General features: G+C 36.8%; 1 protein-coding gene across 14 annotated transcripts in view; it reads left to right on the top strand.

The window, feature by feature from the left end:
* The first annotated feature begins 3530 nt into the window (after window positions 1-3530).
* FAM13A (family with sequence similarity 13 member A) overlaps window positions 3531-20639 on the top strand; it is a 381052-nt gene continuing 363943 nt past the window's right edge. For all 14 annotated transcript variants that reach the window (XR_003680461.2, XR_008617746.1, XR_008617749.1 and 11 more), the window contains exon 1: window positions 3531-3709. Coding sequence is in view for 6 of the 14 variants with exons in the window: in XM_028491594.2 (XP_028347395.1) it covers window positions 3683-3709 (27 nt within the window). In the remaining 8 variants the exon portion in view is untranslated. The remainder of the gene's footprint in view (window positions 3710-20639) is intronic.

The following is a 20639-nucleotide window of genomic DNA, read 5'->3' as shown; positions in this document are numbered from 1 at the left end:
AAATATAATATTTCAGACTCCAATTATAGATATATTCCATGGAGAAACAAACTTTGTAGTGAAGAGAGTCTTCTGGTGCTTTTTGTTAAATGGCCTATTCAGGGCTTCTTTTTTGCAAGAGAAATCTAGTCATCACAGAAAAATAACTAAGGATACAAATTTGTTAGGTGCAGTACTAATTTTACTTTATAATGGCATATAAAAAGTTATGGAGATTAGAACTAGATTTTTTTTCCTCCTTATGTCATCTTTATATAGTAATATCCAAATTAGAAATAAGATACACATATATCTATTAGAAACAATAACAAGAGGTATAATTTTTTGGTTCTCTAACTTGATGTGACATTACTGAATGTTTTTGAAATTCATCATTAAGACTTGATTAGAAAGACGAGCAACACAATCTTGAAAGAGATGGATAATGAAAAAAGGCTATCTTTGTTAGATATTTAAATGAATCTTATAAAGTTATAGTTGTTCAAATATTATGAAAGTGATATAAAACTAGGAAAAAAAACTAGATAGAATATTTTAGCCTGAAAAATACCCTGGTGTGTGCATGTGTGTGTATGTATGAATTTAATATATAGTATGGATGGTGTCACAAGTGAGAAATGAAAAATGTGCTCAATAAATGGGGCCGAGTCCTTTCGTTGAGTCTATGAGTTAGGCTAAAGACAAAGTTGTTTTATATACATACGCATATATTTACATGTAGGACCTTCAAATATAGTAGCTTATTGGTAGATTTATTTCATCCCCACGTAAAAGTTTACTTGGCCTAGGCTTGTAGGACGCTGTACTCCTCAAGGTCATTCAGAGGTCTAGGTTCCTTCCATCTCGTTACTCCGTCATCCTCTGGGACATTGTCCCTCTTCTGCATGGTTGAAGCTAGGCTTCCGGTGCATCCTCATTCCAGCTTGTGATAAGGGCAAGGAGAGTAAATGTGGAGCAAGGGATTTCCTGTTAAGCAAATGACACAGAATCCTATTGCACATATATTATTGGTACACATTCTGTAGTGCAGATCTGGTCACATGGCCCTGTCTACCTGTGTGAAAGGTTGGGAAATGTAGTCTCCAGCTGGATAACCGTGGGCTCAGCCAACTAAGGGGGAGAAAGAGCTCTAATGTTATCAGAAAGAGAGATTACATACTGGAGAGTGTTAACAGTCCGGGCCACAGTAGTTTTATGAAAATAAAGCATCAAGTTAGATCCTCATTTTTTTTACTATATTTTGAATAATTCCAGATAGATATATGGTCAAACCCTATGAGAAGCATCGAAAGTTGTTAGCATAGCACCTGGCAAATGGTAATAAAAATAAATGCCTTTTATGGATTATATCATTGGATCTTTACAATGACCCTATAAAAGAGACTGCAACTGATAAGACTGCAGTTGGTAAATGGACAAAGAAAATGGATCAAAGACAGTTCACAGAACAGAAAATACCAATGACTAATAAGGATTTTCATATCTTTAATGTTATGATAAAAAGAAATGTAAGTTTTAAGATGAGAAATCATTTTCACTAACTAAGGAAATGTTTTACAAAATATTCAGACTTGGGTAGGGTGGGTTGTAGAATATAAAGTGCCAAAGCCAGTGTATGTCAAGAGCCTTAGCACATGTTCATATTCTGTGATCCAGAAATGTCACTTTCAGGAGTCTTTACTAGGAAAAAAAAAATTCAAATGAGGACAAAGCATTACTTAAAATCATACATACATAAAATCAGAAACCATGTAAATGTCTAAACATGGGAAAATGGCTAAATGGTTATAGATACAGAATGTAGTACTACACGTGATTAAAATTGTTTATAATGCTAACAATATGGGATCCGGCCTGTGATGCAATGTTAAGTGAAAAAAATTAGGATTTAAAATGATCAGAAATTAGATTTAAATTATGTTTTTTAAAAAGCATAGAAAAGGTCCTGGAAGTAGATATGTTAAATGTTTCTGAGTGACCTCTGTTATTCTTTTACCACATCTTGGCTTCTTTATTAGCGTCTCTACATCTACTAATCAAAAAAGTTTATTTACTTGTTCCTCCCTCTCCCCATTGGATGATCCAGGAATGAAGGTACATACATTGTCAGTAAGGTGTATAGCACAGCGCCTGGCCCAGTGTAGGAAATACATATTGATTGGTGCTGTTGGATGATGGGCCTCAAGGTGACCTAATCTTTTTATTTTTCACCATGGACCAGCAATATTTATATAATCAGAAAAAGACAAATTTAAGTATTAGAAACAGTTTATTTTATGATTTTCTTTAGTAATCAGCCTAGTTTTCTAATGGGTGAACGAGAAGCAGAAGTGATAAAAATCTAGATTAAGGTGGAAGTAGAAAAAAATTTCCTTTTTGCAATAGAAAAGATTCTGTCCATTATCCCATGTCCATTCCCTTGTATGGCCTTGGGATTGTGTTATTCTGTCTCTTGGAAGTAGAGTCTGTGCAGTGTTATGTGTGCACGTACAGAAATAAAACATACTCTGCCACGTTCTGTGGCTTGCTTAATACGATCTGCTATCTTGGCTCTGCTGCAGGTAGCGTTGGTTGGCTATAGTTACACAAAGAATACTAGATTTGAAGAAAAGTATTGAAATGGGAGATGATTTCGTTTTTCCCTTTTCCTCCCACCTCCTCCCCTTAAGATGTAACATTATTAATATGTTTTGTGATTGGAGGCAATTTAAGTCTTTTAAAGCTGGGTCCAGTGAAACTTCCCACGTAATACTCGTCAGCATTCTCTTAAATGTGCCAGTAAAAAAGATTTGACAGAAGAGTGGTATTAAAAAAAATAGGATAGTTTCCTTCTGGCTTGAATGAAATGGATATTTTAGCTATCCATTTAAATGTTCGGAAATTGTTAAGTCAGATTTTCTAATGACACAGCATATGGAGTAGAAAATGCTTGGAAGGTCAGCTGGAGGCTAATTCTCCAGACAGTAAATCACGTACGTAGAATTGTGTCTGTCTAGAAACATGTTTTATGTTTATCACCAGTGTATGGAGGATAATTTGAAAATAATTAGAAGCATTAAGTAACAGCTACACAAAATAGAGCATTTCATTTAGAACAGTGCTGATAGAACAAAGGTAGGAGGAAGAAAATTCTGATAGAATGTAACTGATTTTTAGGGGGGCAGTAGAAGTGAAAACTGCCTCAGAAAAGTGAGAGAGCTGCCTGCAGATTTAAACCTGAGTGTAAATACGTGAATTTTCCTTGGAGATGAGTAGCACGGGAAGCAAGTATGTTTTCGCTTTCTGCACTTAGTTAAGTCCTGTTAATAACGAACACCACCAGGTGATAGGCATTTTCTGAACTGAAGAAGCCTGCGGGTGGCATCTAACAAGTCAGGTTGGAGGAAAAGATGTCAGCGACTTAAGACCCAGGTCACATGACCCTGTCTGCTTGCCAGTCCTAGACGCTCTGGATCAGATTTCAACTCCAGGCAGCCCTCCCAGCCATGTGGGTTTAGCCAAATCAGAAGCAAAACCACACTTCCGAAAATGTTAGGAGCCGCTCTCCGCTCACCGTGGGGCCTCCGGATCTGGAGCCGTGTTTCGCATCGGAGCATATCGACCGAATGGAATTCTAGTGTTTTGCTGTCATTTTGATGTTTTCATCCAGTCTTCATCAGATCTGCTGGGTACTTCCTGCGAGATGGGAGCTGGAGCCCTCACCATCTGTGTGAGTACAGGCCGCCTCTGTCTCCGTGGACACTGCCGGGGCCCGGGAGAGGCCTTGCTCTGCCCTCCGACTTCTGAGGAGGTGTCTGTGTGGCTCTGTTCTTCCTTCCTAGGAGGTGGCGGGAGATTTGTTAACTTAAATTCCTACCTATTCAGATGGACATTAAGCAGTATTTGGGGTGGCATTCCGTATTTTTGTCCACTTTCCTTTTCCAAAAAAAGGTGAAGGAAGATGCGTGCCGAGTTTATTCAGTTAAGTGAACTTGATATCCTGTAGATCACTCTTGAGCGTTTTAGACTTTCTTGTTCTGAAAGAGTTAAATATGAGCTAAATTGTAGTTATTGGAAATGCCTTGTGCCTAGATTGAGAACAAATTAAAAGAATTAAAATAACCATGAATTTATTTGCTTCCGAGAATATATATATAGCATTTTTCTATTTCATATTCTTGTTTTCATTTAGTAATTTCTAGAATTTTTGTTTCAGCGTGGTTGCTAAAAGTAATGGTTAAAGAGCTAAATGGATAAATGAGTGTGAATCCTTCTGGAAACTTCTGGTTATAATACAGTGGCAGCAATAAATAACACTGGTATAAAATCCATGGGGAAATGTGTGTATTTCTAGGGCTGAAATTCATGAATTTCAAAAGCAGTTCTGTTGGTGCTTACATGTAATCTTTTGCAATAGCCGAATATATCTTCAATTATATAACTTACAGGATACTGTAATTAAATTTTTTATCTCAATATACAGAAAATGCATAAAGAAATCTCAAGTTGGTATTGTATTCCGAGGGGCATTTTTTTTTTGTACCTGGAGGTACTAAATGAGAAATATCTTATTCTGTATTATTAACTGCTCCGTAGTTATCACATTTAGATCAGGTCCTATTTATTAAGTTTCAGAATGAGCTGTATTTTGTTGTAGCTATGATGGCATCCTAAAATATCTAGAAATAGCTGGGTAATTTTTGACACGTAGGCCCTGAATGGCCACCAGATGGCGCATTAGCCCCACGGGTTGAATCTTCTTAGCCAAACTGCAGGGTGACTCCCTCGTTTTCAGCTCAGAACATCTCAGCATCTTGTGTGCAAGTCTTCCCGACTCGACTCTTGTCTCTTTTCTGTTCAGCCCCGACGCTTGGGTGCTTGTAGCATCCAGGTGTGCAGCTGGTGATCTATTTATCACTCCAAAGAGTTTCCTTCAAAATCTGATTTTTCTATGTGGAAATACTGGGTTTTTCTTCTACTTCAGACACAGGTGTGCGTTCTCCCAGCTTTATAAAAGAAATACTTTAGAGCTGGAAATGTGTAAAGCAGCAGATTGATCTACTTGTCCTGAGATTTGCAGACATCTGATTGATTGGATCTTTTACTACTTGCCCTTGGCCTACGTATATTGATCTCTACCTTGACTAAAAAGCAGACTAACCCATGTATGAAATTCCATAGTTTTCCTTAATTTATATCCAAAGCATGTACAAAATTTCATTTAATGTTGACATAAAAATCATACCACTTAAGAGATTATTCACTCCAATGGATGAGTACTTCTCAATCATTCTTACCCTTCGACTTCAGCTTGGCCTTTGATTGTGCTGTGTCCCAGTTTTACTATAGGAGGAAGCACGTTTTTAGGAATCGTAGCATAGTATTTCTGGAAAAAGAGCTATTGAAGAACAAAACACTTTATGTTTGTGGCAGAAAAGTGAGAGCTAAGTCACACATAAATGAATGCATATGGGCTCATATGCTTTTTTTAGTTGGGGACTTTTCTACTTAGACACACATGTAGTCACTGCTCAGTATTCTGCTACTGAAGATAGTCATTCTCCAGACAGAATAATCGAGTACCAGATATTTGTACAGTGTGTGTATGGGTGTGTGTGTGTATGGATTCTTGAAGTGGGACAGACGGGTTTAAAGATTTTCATTTCCTACTTCCATTGACTAACCGACTTTCTCTTCCTTTTGTTTTCTCTCTTTCCCAAATTGCTAGTGCTGTTAGTAAAACTGTAATGGACTCACAAATTTACTTACAAAGAAGAGGTAGGTTCTTTACTGTAACGTACCTATTTTTCCTCAGTACATCACCCCCAGGCAGAACAGAAAACTTATACTTGCCAACTGATGTTATCTCAGTCTCTTCTCGCGGATGACTCAAGCTTTCTCAGGCGAATCCTGAGTCTTTCAGATTCCCTGCCCCTCCAGCTGTTCTGTCCAAGGTGGTGTGTGGTCATTTTGAGGAGAGGTGGGCTGAGAATGGGAAGCTTGCATATTCTAGTGGATGAAGGAAGGGGAGCCTAGAGTGCTTATGTGTACGTTCTTATAGTATATACTCTGAATGTTCTGCTGTGTGAGTGAGCTCGGGTAGCAAGTCTGTGGCTGGTATATTTGGGGATCAGTTCTCTTGGTATTGTCGGGACCGAGCGGGCCACCTGTCCTGACTTAGCCCCAACTCTTGCTGGTGCTGGCAACAATTCCAGGGGTCTCCCAGGCTTTGTAGCCTTTGTCCCTAACTTGGGCACCTCCTGGCCTTACCCTCTGGTGCCATCAGCTACCTTACACATATCTCATAGTGTAGGCAGGTCACAGTACAGAAAGGCTCACAGACCAAATCAAGATACTCTAGTCACAGATTTATTGAATCAGCCTAAAACACAGCATGAAGCAAGGGGGAAAAAGTAGGGGTAGGTTTACCTACTTAGAAAGGGTTTAAGTGGGACTAAAGGACCACACTCCCTGAATCCTGTGTTACCTAATACTCATCCTTCCTATCTCTCTTGCCTTCTCAGCCATCAACGTTCCCTGATCATGGTGCTTTTTTTGCGGGGGCGGTGAACTTATTAGGTGAGCTCTTTAAAACACAGTGAATCAGAGAGGTACTCTCCTGCTTTTTTTTTAATTAATTAATTTATTTTTTATATTTATTTTTGGCTGTGTTGGGTCTTCGTTTCTGTGCGAGGGCTTTCTCTAGTTGTGGCGAGCGGGGGCCACTCTTCATCGCGGTGCGCAGGCCTCTCACTATCGGCTCCAGACACGCAGGCTCAGTAGTTGTGGCGCACAGGCCCAGTTGCTCCGCGGCATGTGGGATCCTCCCAGACCAGGGCTCGAACCTGTGTCCCCTGCATCGGCAGGCGGATTCTCAACCACTGCGCCACCAGGGAAGCCCCATGGTGCATTTCCAAAGGCTAGTATTGAGCGTGAGCTGGCTCAGCAGATGGAGTGCGTCTGGAGCCGAGACAGCTTGCTCTATCATCAGGGGCAAGTGTGCCTAGGTATAATTGTAGCTTGCTAAGACACTACTGAACAGCTATGGATTTTTATGTGCATATCTCAGGCAGAGAGCACGTGGGGCCCGAATGGGTACAATCAGTGCGCGACCCATTAAAGACATGAGTATTTGGTGTCTCATAAATGTTGGGTGCTTAACTTGGTTCTTCCATCTCTTCTTAATTATCTTTCATCTCTTCTTAATTATCTATGTTGAATATATCTACCAAGCTATCCTATATCCTTACATGTTGTCAATACTTAGTTGTATCTGTTCTCCTTATTGTTTCTCTAGTTATCAATTTAACTGAACCAAACTTTCTTGAATACAACAAACAATATGTAAGGTCAAGTTTCAAGGCCATCCCAATTATCCTCTTTGTAGTTTCTAGTTTGATTTTTGGTACCAGCTTCCTCCCACAAAGGCTATATTTAGGTTTCTTAAATGTCATGATGAATTTCTTAATTTCTTTTTTTTTTTTTTTTTTTTTTTTTTGCGGTACGCGGGCCTCTCACTGTTGTGGCCCCTCCCGTTGTGGAACACAGGCTCCGGACGCGTAGGCTCAGCGGCCATGGCTCACGGGCCCAGCCGCTCCACGGCATGTGGGATCCTCCCGGACCGGGGCACGAACCCGTGTCCCCTGCATCGGCAGGCGGACTCTCAACCACTGCACCACCAGGGAAGCCCTCTTAATTTTTTTAAATCCGTTTTTTATTGGGGTTTTAGAAAAACATGGGCCTTGTTTGGAGCTTGGAGTACCTGAGCTTAAATTCTGGTTATGTTATTTACTACACTCTGATCTTAGACATTATTGAGCAGTGTGTTGTCTTGATAGTAGATTTTAGGGAGTATTTGACCATCTGTTCAACTTCTTGCCGTAATTTGTCTATCTGCCTTCTAGTAGGCAGTAGTTTCGACAGAAGGGATCATATCTTATTTGCATTACTTGCTTCTTGCTCTGGGCTAGGCAGTAGTAGTTGTTCAATAAATGTTTGCACAGAACAGATCAGTCATGCCCTAGGTTTTGCAGTTTCACCTGCTTGTATTTTATTTTTAGAAGGATTTTTGAAGACTCTCAAGAATCTAAAGGTATGTCTGCAAAGGCATTCTATCTTTCATGGTGCTTTTCATGAAAATGGCACAATTTTCCATTTAGCAAAAATTAGGATAATTATAAATATTTTGTACTTTTAATCATTTGAGTTTCCAACCGAATAGCACAGGAATTCTTACTATAAAATTGCATATAGTCAAAAGACTCTGCACATCCATTCCATCTCAGATGATGTTTAGTCTGGTCAGTGCATAGCTTTCCCTCAGGTGGGCGTGTAATCTGCACGGATCAAGGTAATTAACGCTGGATGTCCCAACAGACAAATCCTGAAATCTCAGTAGCTCAGGGAGACAAAAATTAATTTGTAGATTACTCAGAGTCTGACGCAGGTTATCAGAATCTCTCTTCCATCTGGTGGCTCTGGTATCCAGGCTTCCTCCATTCTGTGATCTATTTGCTAGTTTAACATATTACCGTGTATCCCCTAGGTTACAACAGGGAAAGAAAGAAATGGAGGAGGCACACATGCTATTATCTGCCTCATTCTGGAAGTGACTCACCCTTCTCCTCATAGTTCATTGCTTTGAACTAGTCATGTGTTCCCACCTAAATGCAAAGGTAGCGGGGAAATGTGTAAACAAACACTGTCTCTGGCCATAACCTAACTTGCTCAAATCAAAGAAAGAGAAGGACATATGTTCCATGATTGCGGTAGCAGTCTGTCTCCCACTCCCCTACTGAATGTAAACAAGGAATTAAATACCCCAGATGCTGCTGGCAGCCATCTAATCTATGGATCGAGAGGGAAGGCAGCCTAAAGATCTGCCTTTAGTTAATTGATCGATAAATGGCAAAGTAGTGGTGACATTGACGAGCCATTGCATCTACCAACTTAGTCTTCCATTCCCCTGAACTCCTTTGTATTATTGTAATGTGTTCATAAATGTCCTTTATTATTTTAGCTAGTTTGAGCTGAAATTTCAATTACTTGCAGTCCAAAACATCTTAACCTGTATACCGCATCACGCAATGGCTTACTGTTCTGTGGTTTGGGGAAGCTTGTCATGCATTAGAATGAGGCGGGATTTGAAGGCAGGAGGCATGGCTTTGAGTCTTGGGTCAGCCAGTTCCTGGCTCTGTGACCTTGGGCAAGATGTTTAACCTCTCACTTCCTCATCTATCAAATGGGGACAATAGCAGCCTAAATTGTTTGCGATTGTTGTGAGAATCAAATCAAACACTAATGTGAAAATACGTTGTAAACTATAAAGCATCATAAAACACTACCTTTGTTATATGGCTCACTACTTGCCTTAAGGTGGTTTCCTTAATACTATAATTATCTGTTTTAAATTAAAAAAGGAACTCTAATCTGAATGGAATGTTTATATTATTGGATTTAGACCAAATTTTAAACAGGATTAAACATTTCATTTTGCCTTGTTTTCTTTTACAGTAAACCAATGATGAGGTATTAGAAGACGAGATTAATAGTCAAAGGCATGTCTGTCTTCTTCACATTTGAATTGTGTTGCAAGAATTTTCATCTTTGCCATAGAGAATTCAAAAATCAAACAGAAAATCGTCCATAACACAGTGATAGATGAGTGTTTAGATGCTGAGTTGGGGGTAAAGTCACTTGTATCTAGGTTACTTATTCCAGGGTTCATTTTTTTTGAAGCACGGTTGGTTGTGTGGATGGGTTTAATGTTAATTCCTGTACAGAAGATTTTGAGGAAGTTTTAGTGACAGTGCTGGAAAGTGCAAACTAGCATGAAGTAGCATATAAAGTGAAAGAATGAGGCAACTGAGTAGGGAGGACCATGCTAAAATGATAAGTTAGATTAATTCTGATCCATATCTTAAAGCTGACTTAGGGAAACTACATTTCAAAGACATAGAAGCTTGCGTCCAGTAGTTTGTGAAACAGAGACCATAAGAAAGCATATTTGAGCTGTTCTCTGTAACCATGAATTAGCAATGGTTTATGAAGAGGTACTGCAGCAAGTCATAGCATAATTAAGTTTATATGTTATATTTATATAAATAACAGGCAGTTTGGAGATTTTTAAAAATTTATCATTCAAAATGAGTGGTTTATGGGAAATAATCTATATGATATTATTTTATGACAGCTCTGAATTATTATAGCTATTCCTTTAAGATGAAGTTTGGCGAATTTAGCATATCAAATAGTAAAATGACAGGAATTAAAACAGTTTAATAATGGCTAGCTACTTGAAGGAAAATAATTGGTGGATTTCTTCCTAACTCTTTAAAACTAGAGATGGATAAAAGATATAAATATCAAAGTAAAATCATAAAAATACTAGAAGAACACGTGTGAATTTAAAAATTAATTTTGGATCAAGGAATGTGCTTCAAAGGAGACCCAAGCCGCAGGCCCTAAAGAAAAAGATGGGTAAAGTTTTCTGACAACCAAAATGTCTGCACAACCACAAGTATCATAAACAAATTAAAATGCCAAAGGAAAACTAGGACAGATATTTACAACACACATGACTAAACAAGATTAATTTTTTTTAATATACAAAAAAATTCCTATAAATCAGTAAGAAAAACTACCCAATTAAAATTAGGCAAAGCTTATGAATAGAAGGTTCACACACAAATAAGAAACGTAAGTGCTAATATACAAAATTGCTCAATCTCATCCATAGTTAAATTTTGGCAAAATTTAAAATTTTATAATGCTCAGGGATGATAGAATGGGAAACGGGCACTCTCACGTGCTATCAATCAAGCTGTAAACCACGAAGCATTTTTGTAGGGCAATGTGGTAATACGTATCAAAATCTATAATTTATATAGTAACAAGTAAAATGAAAATGTATTTTGCTTTCATATATGTCTTGTAGGGCAACATGGTGATATGTATCAAAATTTATATAGTAACAAGTAAAATGAAAATTTATTTCGCTTCCACATATAAGTCTAGTGTCGAGAGACTACTCATTTAACTCTTGGAATTAGCGTGAGAAAAGTATGATTTATAAACCTGTTGATCTAGCAATCTCACCTCTAGGAATTTATCTTAACAGGTGTCTGTACAATTACGTAGAAATGTTTGCAAGAATGCTTATTGCTGAAATATTTGTAATATCAAGAACTGTAAATAACCTAAACATTAGTAAACAAGATTGGTTAAGTCAATTATAGTGTCTTTATAATGTAATATTAACAGGTATATGTGCTAATATGGAAAGACCTCCGAAATAGATTAAGTAGCAAAAGCAAGTGTAAGTATACAAATAGTTACATTTGCCTTTTTCAAAAGAGTATGCATATATATGCTTAATTATGCATACAAAATTTCTGCAAGAAAATATAAGAACTGTTGGAGCTGGGATAAGAAGACTTTTCAGCTTAAACTCCTGTATGTTGTTTGGGTTTTGATCAAGTGCATGTGTTACTTTTATTACATTTAAATTATTAAAAATAAAAGCTGCTCAAAGAGTAGGGAATGGTAGCTCCGTCTGGAAGGAGCAGATTGGTTTATAATCATAAAGGCAATGAATATTAAATTTGAATGTGTACAGTATTTCTTTTACAGATATATATTGAAATATATAAATTACTTGAGAAATTGTCTAATATATGAAAGGAAGTGTACTTTCCCTGTTAATTTCATAAAGCAGACCTAGAGCTGGGTAGAAGGTAATGATGCAGTGTCAAACCAGTAGAAAGAAGCATCTAAAGATTCTGGTGTCTAAAAATTGAGCTGGTTACCTTATGAGGTGGTCAGTGCCCCATCACTAAAAGTAAGAAAAGGAAAGCTGAGTGGTCATGGGTCTCGTAGCCGTTCCAGGATGGAATTAGAGTTAATGAGGTGAGATACCCTAGAAGTGTTCTAGGATTCTGTGAGCCATTGCGAACGTCCCAGAATCTGTAGTTCTCAGCCAATTATACGTTTTCATTTGTTAGGCTGTTGGGAATTTAACATAAACACGCCCCTCCCCCCGCATCCTCCCTTCCTTAGAGCCTCCTTTATATGAACGATGGGATAATTAGCCTAAGCTGAAGGCAAGATTCCATGATCTTAAGAATACAAAACTAGTCCCTGGGGATGGGGTGAGGGTAACTAACGTTTGAATTAGTCTCATTAGCTGTAAAAACAGATTTTCTAAATAGGTGGTTTCCTTAATACTATAATTATCTGTTTTAAATTAAAAAAGGAACTCTAATCTGAATGGAATGTTTATATTATTGGATTTAGACCAAATTTTAAACAGGATTAAACATTTCATTTTGCCTTGTTTTCTTTTACAGTAAACCAATGATGAGGTATTAGAAGACGAGATTAATAGTCAAAGGCATGTCTGTCTTCTTCACATTTGAATTGTGTTGCAAGAATTTTCATCTTTGCCATAGAGAATTCAAAAATCAAACAGAAAATCGTCCATAACACAGTGATAGATGAGTGTTTAGATGCTGAGTTGGGGGTAAAGTCACTTGTATCTAGGTTACTTATTCCAGGGTTCATTTTTTTTGAAGCACGGTTGGTTGTGTGGATGGGTTTAATGTTAATTCCTGTACAGAAGATTTTGAGGAAGTTTTAGTGACAGTGCTGGAAAGTGCAAACTAGCATGAAGTAGCATATAAAGTGAAAGAATGAGGCAACTGAGTAGGGAGGACCATGCTAAAATGATAAGTTAGATTAATTCTGATCCATATCTTAAAGCTGACTTAGGGAAACTACATTTCAAAGACATAGAAGCTTGCGTCCAGTAGTTTGTGAAACAGAGACCATAAGAAAGCATATTTGAGCTGTTCTCTGTAACCATGAATTAGCAATGGTTTATGAAGAGGTACTGCAGCAAGTCATAGCATAATTAAGTTTATATGTTATATTTATATAAATAACAGGCAGTTTGGAGATTTTTAAAAATTTATCATTCAAAATGAGTGGTTTATGGGAAATAATCTATATGATATTATTTTATGACAGCTCTGAATTATTATAGCTATTCCTTTAAGATGAAGTTTGGCGAATTTAGCATATCAAATAGTAAAATGACAGGAATTAAAACAGTTTAATAATGGCTAGCTACTTGAAGGAAAATAATTGGTGGATTTCTTCCTAACTCTTTAAAACTAGAGATGGATAAAAGATATAAATATCAAAGTAAAATCATAAAAATACTAGAAGAACACGTGTGAATTTAAAAATTAATTTTGGATCAAGGAATGTGCTTCAAAGGAGACCCAAGCCGCAGGCCCTAAAGAAAAAGATGGGTAAAGTTTTCTGACAACCAAAATGTCTGCACAACCACAAGTATCATAAACAAATTAAAATGCCAAAGGAAAACTAGGACAGATATTTACAACACACATGACTAAACAAGATTAATTTTTTTTAATATACAAAAAAATTCCTATAAATCAGTAAGAAAAACTACCCAATTAAAATTAGGCAAAGCTTATGAATAGAAGGTTCACACACAAATAAGAAACGTAAGTGCTAATATACAAAATTGCTCAATCTCATCCATAGTTAAATTTTGGCAAAATTTAAAATTTTATAATGCTCAGGGATGATAGAATGGGAAACGGGCACTCTCACGTGCTATCAATCAAGCTGTAAACCACGAAGCATTTTTGTAGGGCAATGTGGTAATACGTATCAAAATCTATAATTTATATAGTAACAAGTAAAATGAAAATTTATTTCGCTTCCACATATAAGTCTAGTGTCGAGAGACTACTCATTTAACTCTTGGAATTAGCGTGAGAAAAGTATGATTTATAAACCTGTTGATCTAGCAATCTCACCTCTAGGAATTTATCTTAACAGGTGTCTGTACAATTACGTAGAAATGTTTGCAAGAATGCTTATTGCTGAAATATTTGTAATATCAAGAACTGTAAATAACCTAAACATTAGTAAACAAGATTGGTTAAGTCAATTATAGTGTCTTTATAATGTAATATTAACAGGTATATGTGCTAATATGGAAAGACCTCCGAAATAGATTAAGTAGCAAAAGCAAGTGTAAGTATACAAATAGTTACATTTGCCTTTTTCAAAAGAGTATGCATATATATGCTTAATTATGCATACAAAATTTCTGCAAGAAAATATAAGAACTGTTGGAGCTGGGATAAGAAGACTTTTCAGCTTAAACTCCTGTATGTTGTTTGGGTTTTGATCAAGTGCATGTGTTACTTTTATTACATTTAAATTATTAAAAATAAAAGCTGCTCAAAGAGTAGGGAATGGTAGCTCCGTCTGGAAGGAGCAGATTGGTTTATAATCATAAAGGCAATGAATATTAAATTTGAATGTGTACAGTATTTCTTTTACAGATATATATTGAAATATATAAATTACTTGAGAAATTGTCTAATATATGAAAGGAAGTGTACTTTCCCTGTTAATTTCATAAAGCAGACCTAGAGCTGGGTAGAAGGTAATGATGCAGTGTCAAACCAGTAGAAAGAAGCATCTAAAGATTCTGGTGTCTAAAAATTGAGCTGGTTACCTTATGAGGTGGTCAGTGCCCCATCACTAAAAGTAAGAAAAGGAAAGCTGAGTGGTCATGGGTCTCGTAGCCGTTCCAGGATGGAATTAGAGTTAATGAGGTGAGATACCCTAGAAGTGTTCTAGGATTCTGTGAGCCATTGCGAACGTCCCAGAATCTGTAGTTCTCAGCCAATTATACGTTTTCATTTGTTAGGCTGTTGGGAATTTAACATAAACACGCCCCTCCCCCCGCATCCTCCCTTCCTTAGGGCCTCCTTTATATGAACGATGGGATAATTAGCCTAAGCTGAAGGCAAGATTCCATGATCTTAAGAATACAAAACTAGTCCCTGGGGATGGGGTGAGGGTAACTAACGTTTGAATTAGTCTCATTAGCTGTAAAAACAGATTTTCTAAATGAAGGAATTAGTATTACTACAGCCTTGCTAAATTTTTACTCCATTTCACTGTATTAAAAATGTATGTCACTTAAAATTATACAGTGGCACTCAGTCAAATAGTGTTCATTCTAGGAAAAGTGTAGAGAGTAGAAAAGGTATGCTGGAAGTAAAACAGTTCAAAGAGAATTTTGATATAAAATTGTCTTAGCAATTAATTTACTTTTGGTCTTAATTTCCAGCAATTCTTTTAATACTGAAGAAACTAGTTTTAGTCAAAATGTAAATAAATCATCTCCTAGAAATGTTTATTTCTGTGGTTTACACTGTAAGTAAATCACATCAGCCTGCAAGTACTTATTTACATGCAGCATTAGTTTTAAGCACATTTGGCTTTTCTGAAGCTATACTTTTAGAATCTTTTAACACTCTAGTTCTTCTTACTGTATTAGGTCATTGACCTTAAATGAGTCTTTCTAACTTTTTAAAAAACGTCCTTCTGTTTCTGACTGCACATTTTGCTAAACTTGTTGAGAACCAGTGGCCTTTCCAAGAGTATTTTTCAAATTTGATGACAACCTCTCTTCCATTTAAATCCTCCTTGACTCTATTAAGCCAGCAATGATGAACAGAAGGTTCAACATTAGTGGCATTAAGAGCTTGTACCCCTTTTCCCAAAATAACCAAGGGATTCTAAGCACATGGATGTTTCTGTGCTTTCGGGTTTTTATACATTGGTATAGCAGCAGTCACTTAATAGTGAGCCACCCCAGAATTTACCTATTTCATCTAGAATTATTGAAGATGGATAAAGTGTGCAGTTATAATGAAAAATGTGGAATGTTTCTAAAAGCAAATTAATATTCAGTGTATTCTTTCTACTGACAGTCTGGCAGGAAATTACCAAGCACTTTCTGTTTTTTTAAACCGGTCTTTGAGGTGTAATTTACATACCATAAAATACTCATTGAAAATGTACAATATAATTTTTAGTAAATTTACCAATTATGCAAACAGCACTACAGTGTAGTTCTAGAACATTCTGTCACTTCAGTAAGATCCCTTGTGCCCATTTACAGTTAGTTCCCACTTGCACCACCACCCCCAACCATAGACAACCACTAATTTACTTTATATTTCTATGCATTTGCCTTTTTTTGGGCTTTTGATATAAATGGACTCATACAATTTATGTTCTATGGCGACTGGCTTCTTTACTAGCATAATATTTTTGAGGTTCATCAAAAATATGTATCAGTTTTCATTCCTTTTTATTAGAATACTTTTTTTATATGCTATATCACATTTTGTTTATCCATTCACTAGTTGATGGACATTTGGTTGGTTTTCAATTTTGACTATTGTGAATAATGCTGCTATGAACATTCATATCCAAGTCTTTGTGTGAACTTGTATTTTCATTTCTCTTAGGTAGGTACCTAGGAGTGGAATTGCTGGATCATAGGGTAAATTTATGTTTAACATTTTTAAAAACTGCCAAACTGTTGTCCAAAATGATTGCACCACTTTACATTCCCATTATCAATGTATGAGAGTTCCAGGTTCTCCATATCCTTGCCAGCAGATGGTCTTGTCAGACTTTTATTTATTTATTTATTTATTTTACTGTAGCCCATCTAGTGAATTTGTAGTGCTATCTCAGTTTCTGAAAGACTAATGATGTTGGGCTTATTTTCATATGCATATTATCCATTTGTATATCATCTTTGGTTAAATGTTCATATCTTTTGCCCATTTCTTTATTGAGTTGTTTGTTCTTATTGAGTTGTGGGGGTTCTTTTTATATATTTTGGATGTAAGTTCATTTTCAGATACAAGAACCGCTGGGTGTGGGGTTTTGTCCTGTCTTCTAAATCAGTTCAGCCAAAACCCAAGCTGCTGGCTTTCAGGGCTCTACCAGCCCAACCTGGGGAACGGAGGGATTGGAAGCAGGCCCAGGCAGCGTGCCACAAACTCACACTATTCTTAACTAAACTTCGTGAGTTTTTCATCAATAAGTGTTTCTCAATGTTTTTTGCCTTCAGTCAGTTTCCAAAGCTCTGAAACGGTCGTTTTGACAATTTTGTCCAGTCTCTGTATTGTTTTTTAAGGAGAGGATTTGCAGACCTTTTATTCTACCGTCACTGGAAGTCAGCAGTAGGTCCTGAGTTCTTTTACATAGAGAATGTAGCTTTTTATAATAACCTTTTAATTTTTCTTGGTATAATAGTGATATATGTCTAACATATAAAATTATGAAATACACATAAGAGGAGAAAATAAGAATCATCTAAGATTCCATAACCCAGAAACGTGTACTGTATTTGCTTATGTCCTATAGTTCTTTCTATGAGCATATAAAGTTATAAAAAGAGATTATACTTGACCTTAATTTCATAGCATTCTTTTTTCCCCAATTAACAGTATATTGTGACTATCTTGAGTTGCCATTTGCATAAGATATGCACACTGTTACCTCCCCTTCTCCCCTGTTTGGAGAGCTGGCTAGAGGGAGGAGGGCCTAGAGGGAGGGTGAGTACAGCGTTTCCTGGGCGTTGCCAAACTGCCCTCCAGATACGAATCACTTTACATTCCACCTCTTTTCTTCTTACCAACATTTTCTTTTAAGGAAAATTTCCATGAGTAGAAAGGATGACAAATGGTATCACATTATTGTTTTTGCCTATCTTTGATTACTAGGAACTTCACCACCTTCTGAGAAAATCTATTCCATCTTTAGAAGTGACCATTATTTCTTGTTTATATGTCTTAAAATCTGTCTCCAGATAAATACCATTCACTTTCTGGTTTTGTCCTCTGAACCACATGGCAGCTTTTCTAAAATCTGGAAATGTTTTAACCCAAGTCTTCTCTTTTGAGTGTAATTGTTCCAGGTTCTTCATTCCATCCTCGCATAACATGGTTATACTTTAAATTTTTTACTTTATTTTATTTTTCCTTAATTTTCTTAAATTAAAATTTTGAATTTCCTTTTAAAATTTCTTTGCCAGTCTTTCATCAGAGTCTCCTCAGTCATCTATTAATTGGTTAAAATTTGTGCGCTGCTAGTTTTCTCAAGGAAGGTTCATGTGTACAGTATTCTCTTAGCCTCTTCTTCAAACTGTAGCTTTTATAGTTGGAGGACAGCTTGATTGGTTATTAAATTTGGCTCATGTTTTCTTAACTATCTTGTAAGCCTTATTCCATTGTCTTCCTATGTTAAGTACTGCAGTCAGTAAATTTGAGGCCACTCATGTTTTCTTTCCTTAGTATGACATACTTTTCGCCTGGCTGCCCAAAGGATTATTTCTTTGTTGTTAGTCTAATAATTTCCTTAGAATGTATCTTTGTGTAGACTGTTCTGGGTATGTTGTGCCGTTTCAATTTGTAGATTCAAGGCTTCTATTTAAAGAAAGTTTTTGTGAATTACATCTTTACATATTCTACTTCACTGAATATTCTACTCCAAGATATTATTTGGTTTTCTTCTTTGGGGACTTCAATAACACATATATTGGAGCTCACTTAACTGCTTTCTGTAGCTATCACCTCCTTGTGATTTTTTAAAATGTTTGATTGTGTCTACTTTTCTCATTTATGTCTTCCGTGTCCCTTACTGGGCTGTCCATGGTTTCTGTTCTCCTCTGTGCTCATCAGAATTTAGTCTTCACTTCTGAAAATTTTCTGTCTTTTCCTTTCCTTCCATTGCTGATTTCTGCCAGTCTCCATTTCACTTTCTCCTTTTGACTGATTATCTCTTCCCTATATTTCTGTATTTCTGCTTTGTGGTATCCTTTCATCATCGCGATCGATTCGTTAACTTTTTAAAAAGTTGTGGTAAAATATATGTAACATAAAATTTACCGTTTTAACTATTTTTAGGCTTACAATTTAGTGGCATTTGTACATTCACAGTATTGTGTGACCATTACCATGATCCATTTCCAGAACTTTTTCCTCATCTCCAGCTCTGTACCCGTTACAAAATACCTCCCCACTCCCCCCTCCCCCCAGCCCCTGGAACCATTGCTCTGCCTTCTGTCTCTATGAGTTTACCTCTTCTAGGTATCTCATATAAACAGAATCATACAATTTTGGGGTTTTTGTGTGTATCTGGCTTATTTTACCTCGCATAATATTTTCAAGGTTCATCTATGTTATTTCATGTTATGAGAATGTCATTCCTTTATGAGAATGAATAGTATTATGTTGTATATATATACCTCATTTTGTTTATTCATCTGTTGACGGGCACCTGGGTTGTTTCTACTTTTTGACTACTGTGAATAAAGCTGCTATGAACGTTGGTGTACAGATACCTTTTTTAGTTCCTGATTGATTTTAGGGTACATACGCAGAAGTGTAATTGATGGATCATATGGTGATTCTATTTTTAAACTTTTTGAGGAACCACCTGTTTGCCATAGTGCTGTATCATTTTACATCATCACCAGCAATGCATAAGGGTTGCAATTTTTCCACATCCTATCCAGCACTTTCTGATTTTTTTTTTAATAATAACTATCTTAATGGGTGTGAAGTGTATCTAATTGTGGTTCTGATTTGCATATCCTTAATGACTAGTGAAATTGAGCATCTTTTTGTGTGCTTATTAGCCATTCGTTTATCTTCTTTGGAGAAGTGTCTATTCATTTTTGAAATGGGTTTTGTTGTAGTTATTGAGTTGTAGGAGTTCTTAAACATATCTGGATATTAAACCTATATCAGATATATGACTTGCAAATACTTTCCCCTGTTCTATGGATTGTCTTTTCACTCTGTTGATAATCTCTTTTGATGCGCAAAAGCTTTTCATTTTAATGAAATACAGTTCATCTGTGTCATTGTGGCATGTGTTTTTGGTATCATTTCCTCCTTAACTTTTGTGCGTTATTTTTGTTAGGTTAAGTTACAGTTTTCATTTGCTTCTTGGCAGCATTTTTCTAATGAGTTATTTCAAGGAAGTCGTGGTGCTCTTTTATACTTTAAAAAAAATACTGTCTCTGTCTAGTTGCTGGCTGTGTTCCTTTTTTCTTACCCACATTTCGGTGAGATGGCTTTTTGTGGTATCAGTATCAAGAGACTCCTGTGAGGTATAGTGATGAGAGGCCAAGGTAGCTTTCCAAGTTTTACAGCCCTGGAACTCCCTGCTCTGTTGCTCCCAAGGGACTATTCTCTTAAGTGTGGCCCTTCTGTTTGCCCATCTCTCCTTCTTCTCTCAGAAGCTCACCCGGCTCAGGAACGCTCTACTGCCTTTTCTTCAAAAACTTGCCCTCCCAGGTCATGAACTCACTATTAGGTGGTGGATTTTTCTGGTGCTTCCTGATATCTGCCTCTTGGGGTCCCTTGTAGGTACTTTTTGTACCTTCTTTCTCTTCTTCCTCTAAGCAGTTGAGCCCTGTTCAGCTCCCTGTCAAAGTGTGCTCTATCTTTAAAGTAATAAATATTTGTAGGAGATTTTAAAGAACATCCACTGCTGGGCTCCTACTGACCCTCTCCAGACACCTCATGGTGCTGGTGTGACCTCTGCTGTAAGTGTCCTGCCCCGTCTTTACCTTTAGCAGCAATAATACACAAATTGGAGTTCATAGCTTTTCTGTCTTCCTTTGATTTACTTTTATCTTCTTAATCTGTATGGTTTCAAAAAGAAAGGTGATAGGGCTTCCCTGGTGGTGCAGTGGTTGAGAGTCCGCCTGCCGATGCAGGGGACACGGGTTCGTG

The sequence above is a fragment of the Physeter macrocephalus genome, chromosome 7 (genome assembly GCF_002837175.3).
Source record: "Physeter macrocephalus isolate SW-GA chromosome 7, ASM283717v5, whole genome shotgun sequence".
Taxonomy (NCBI): domain Eukaryota; kingdom Metazoa; phylum Chordata; class Mammalia; order Artiodactyla; family Physeteridae; genus Physeter; species Physeter macrocephalus.
Note: the sequence above shows the minus strand (reverse complement) of the source record. Positions and strands in the feature narration are given on the sequence as shown.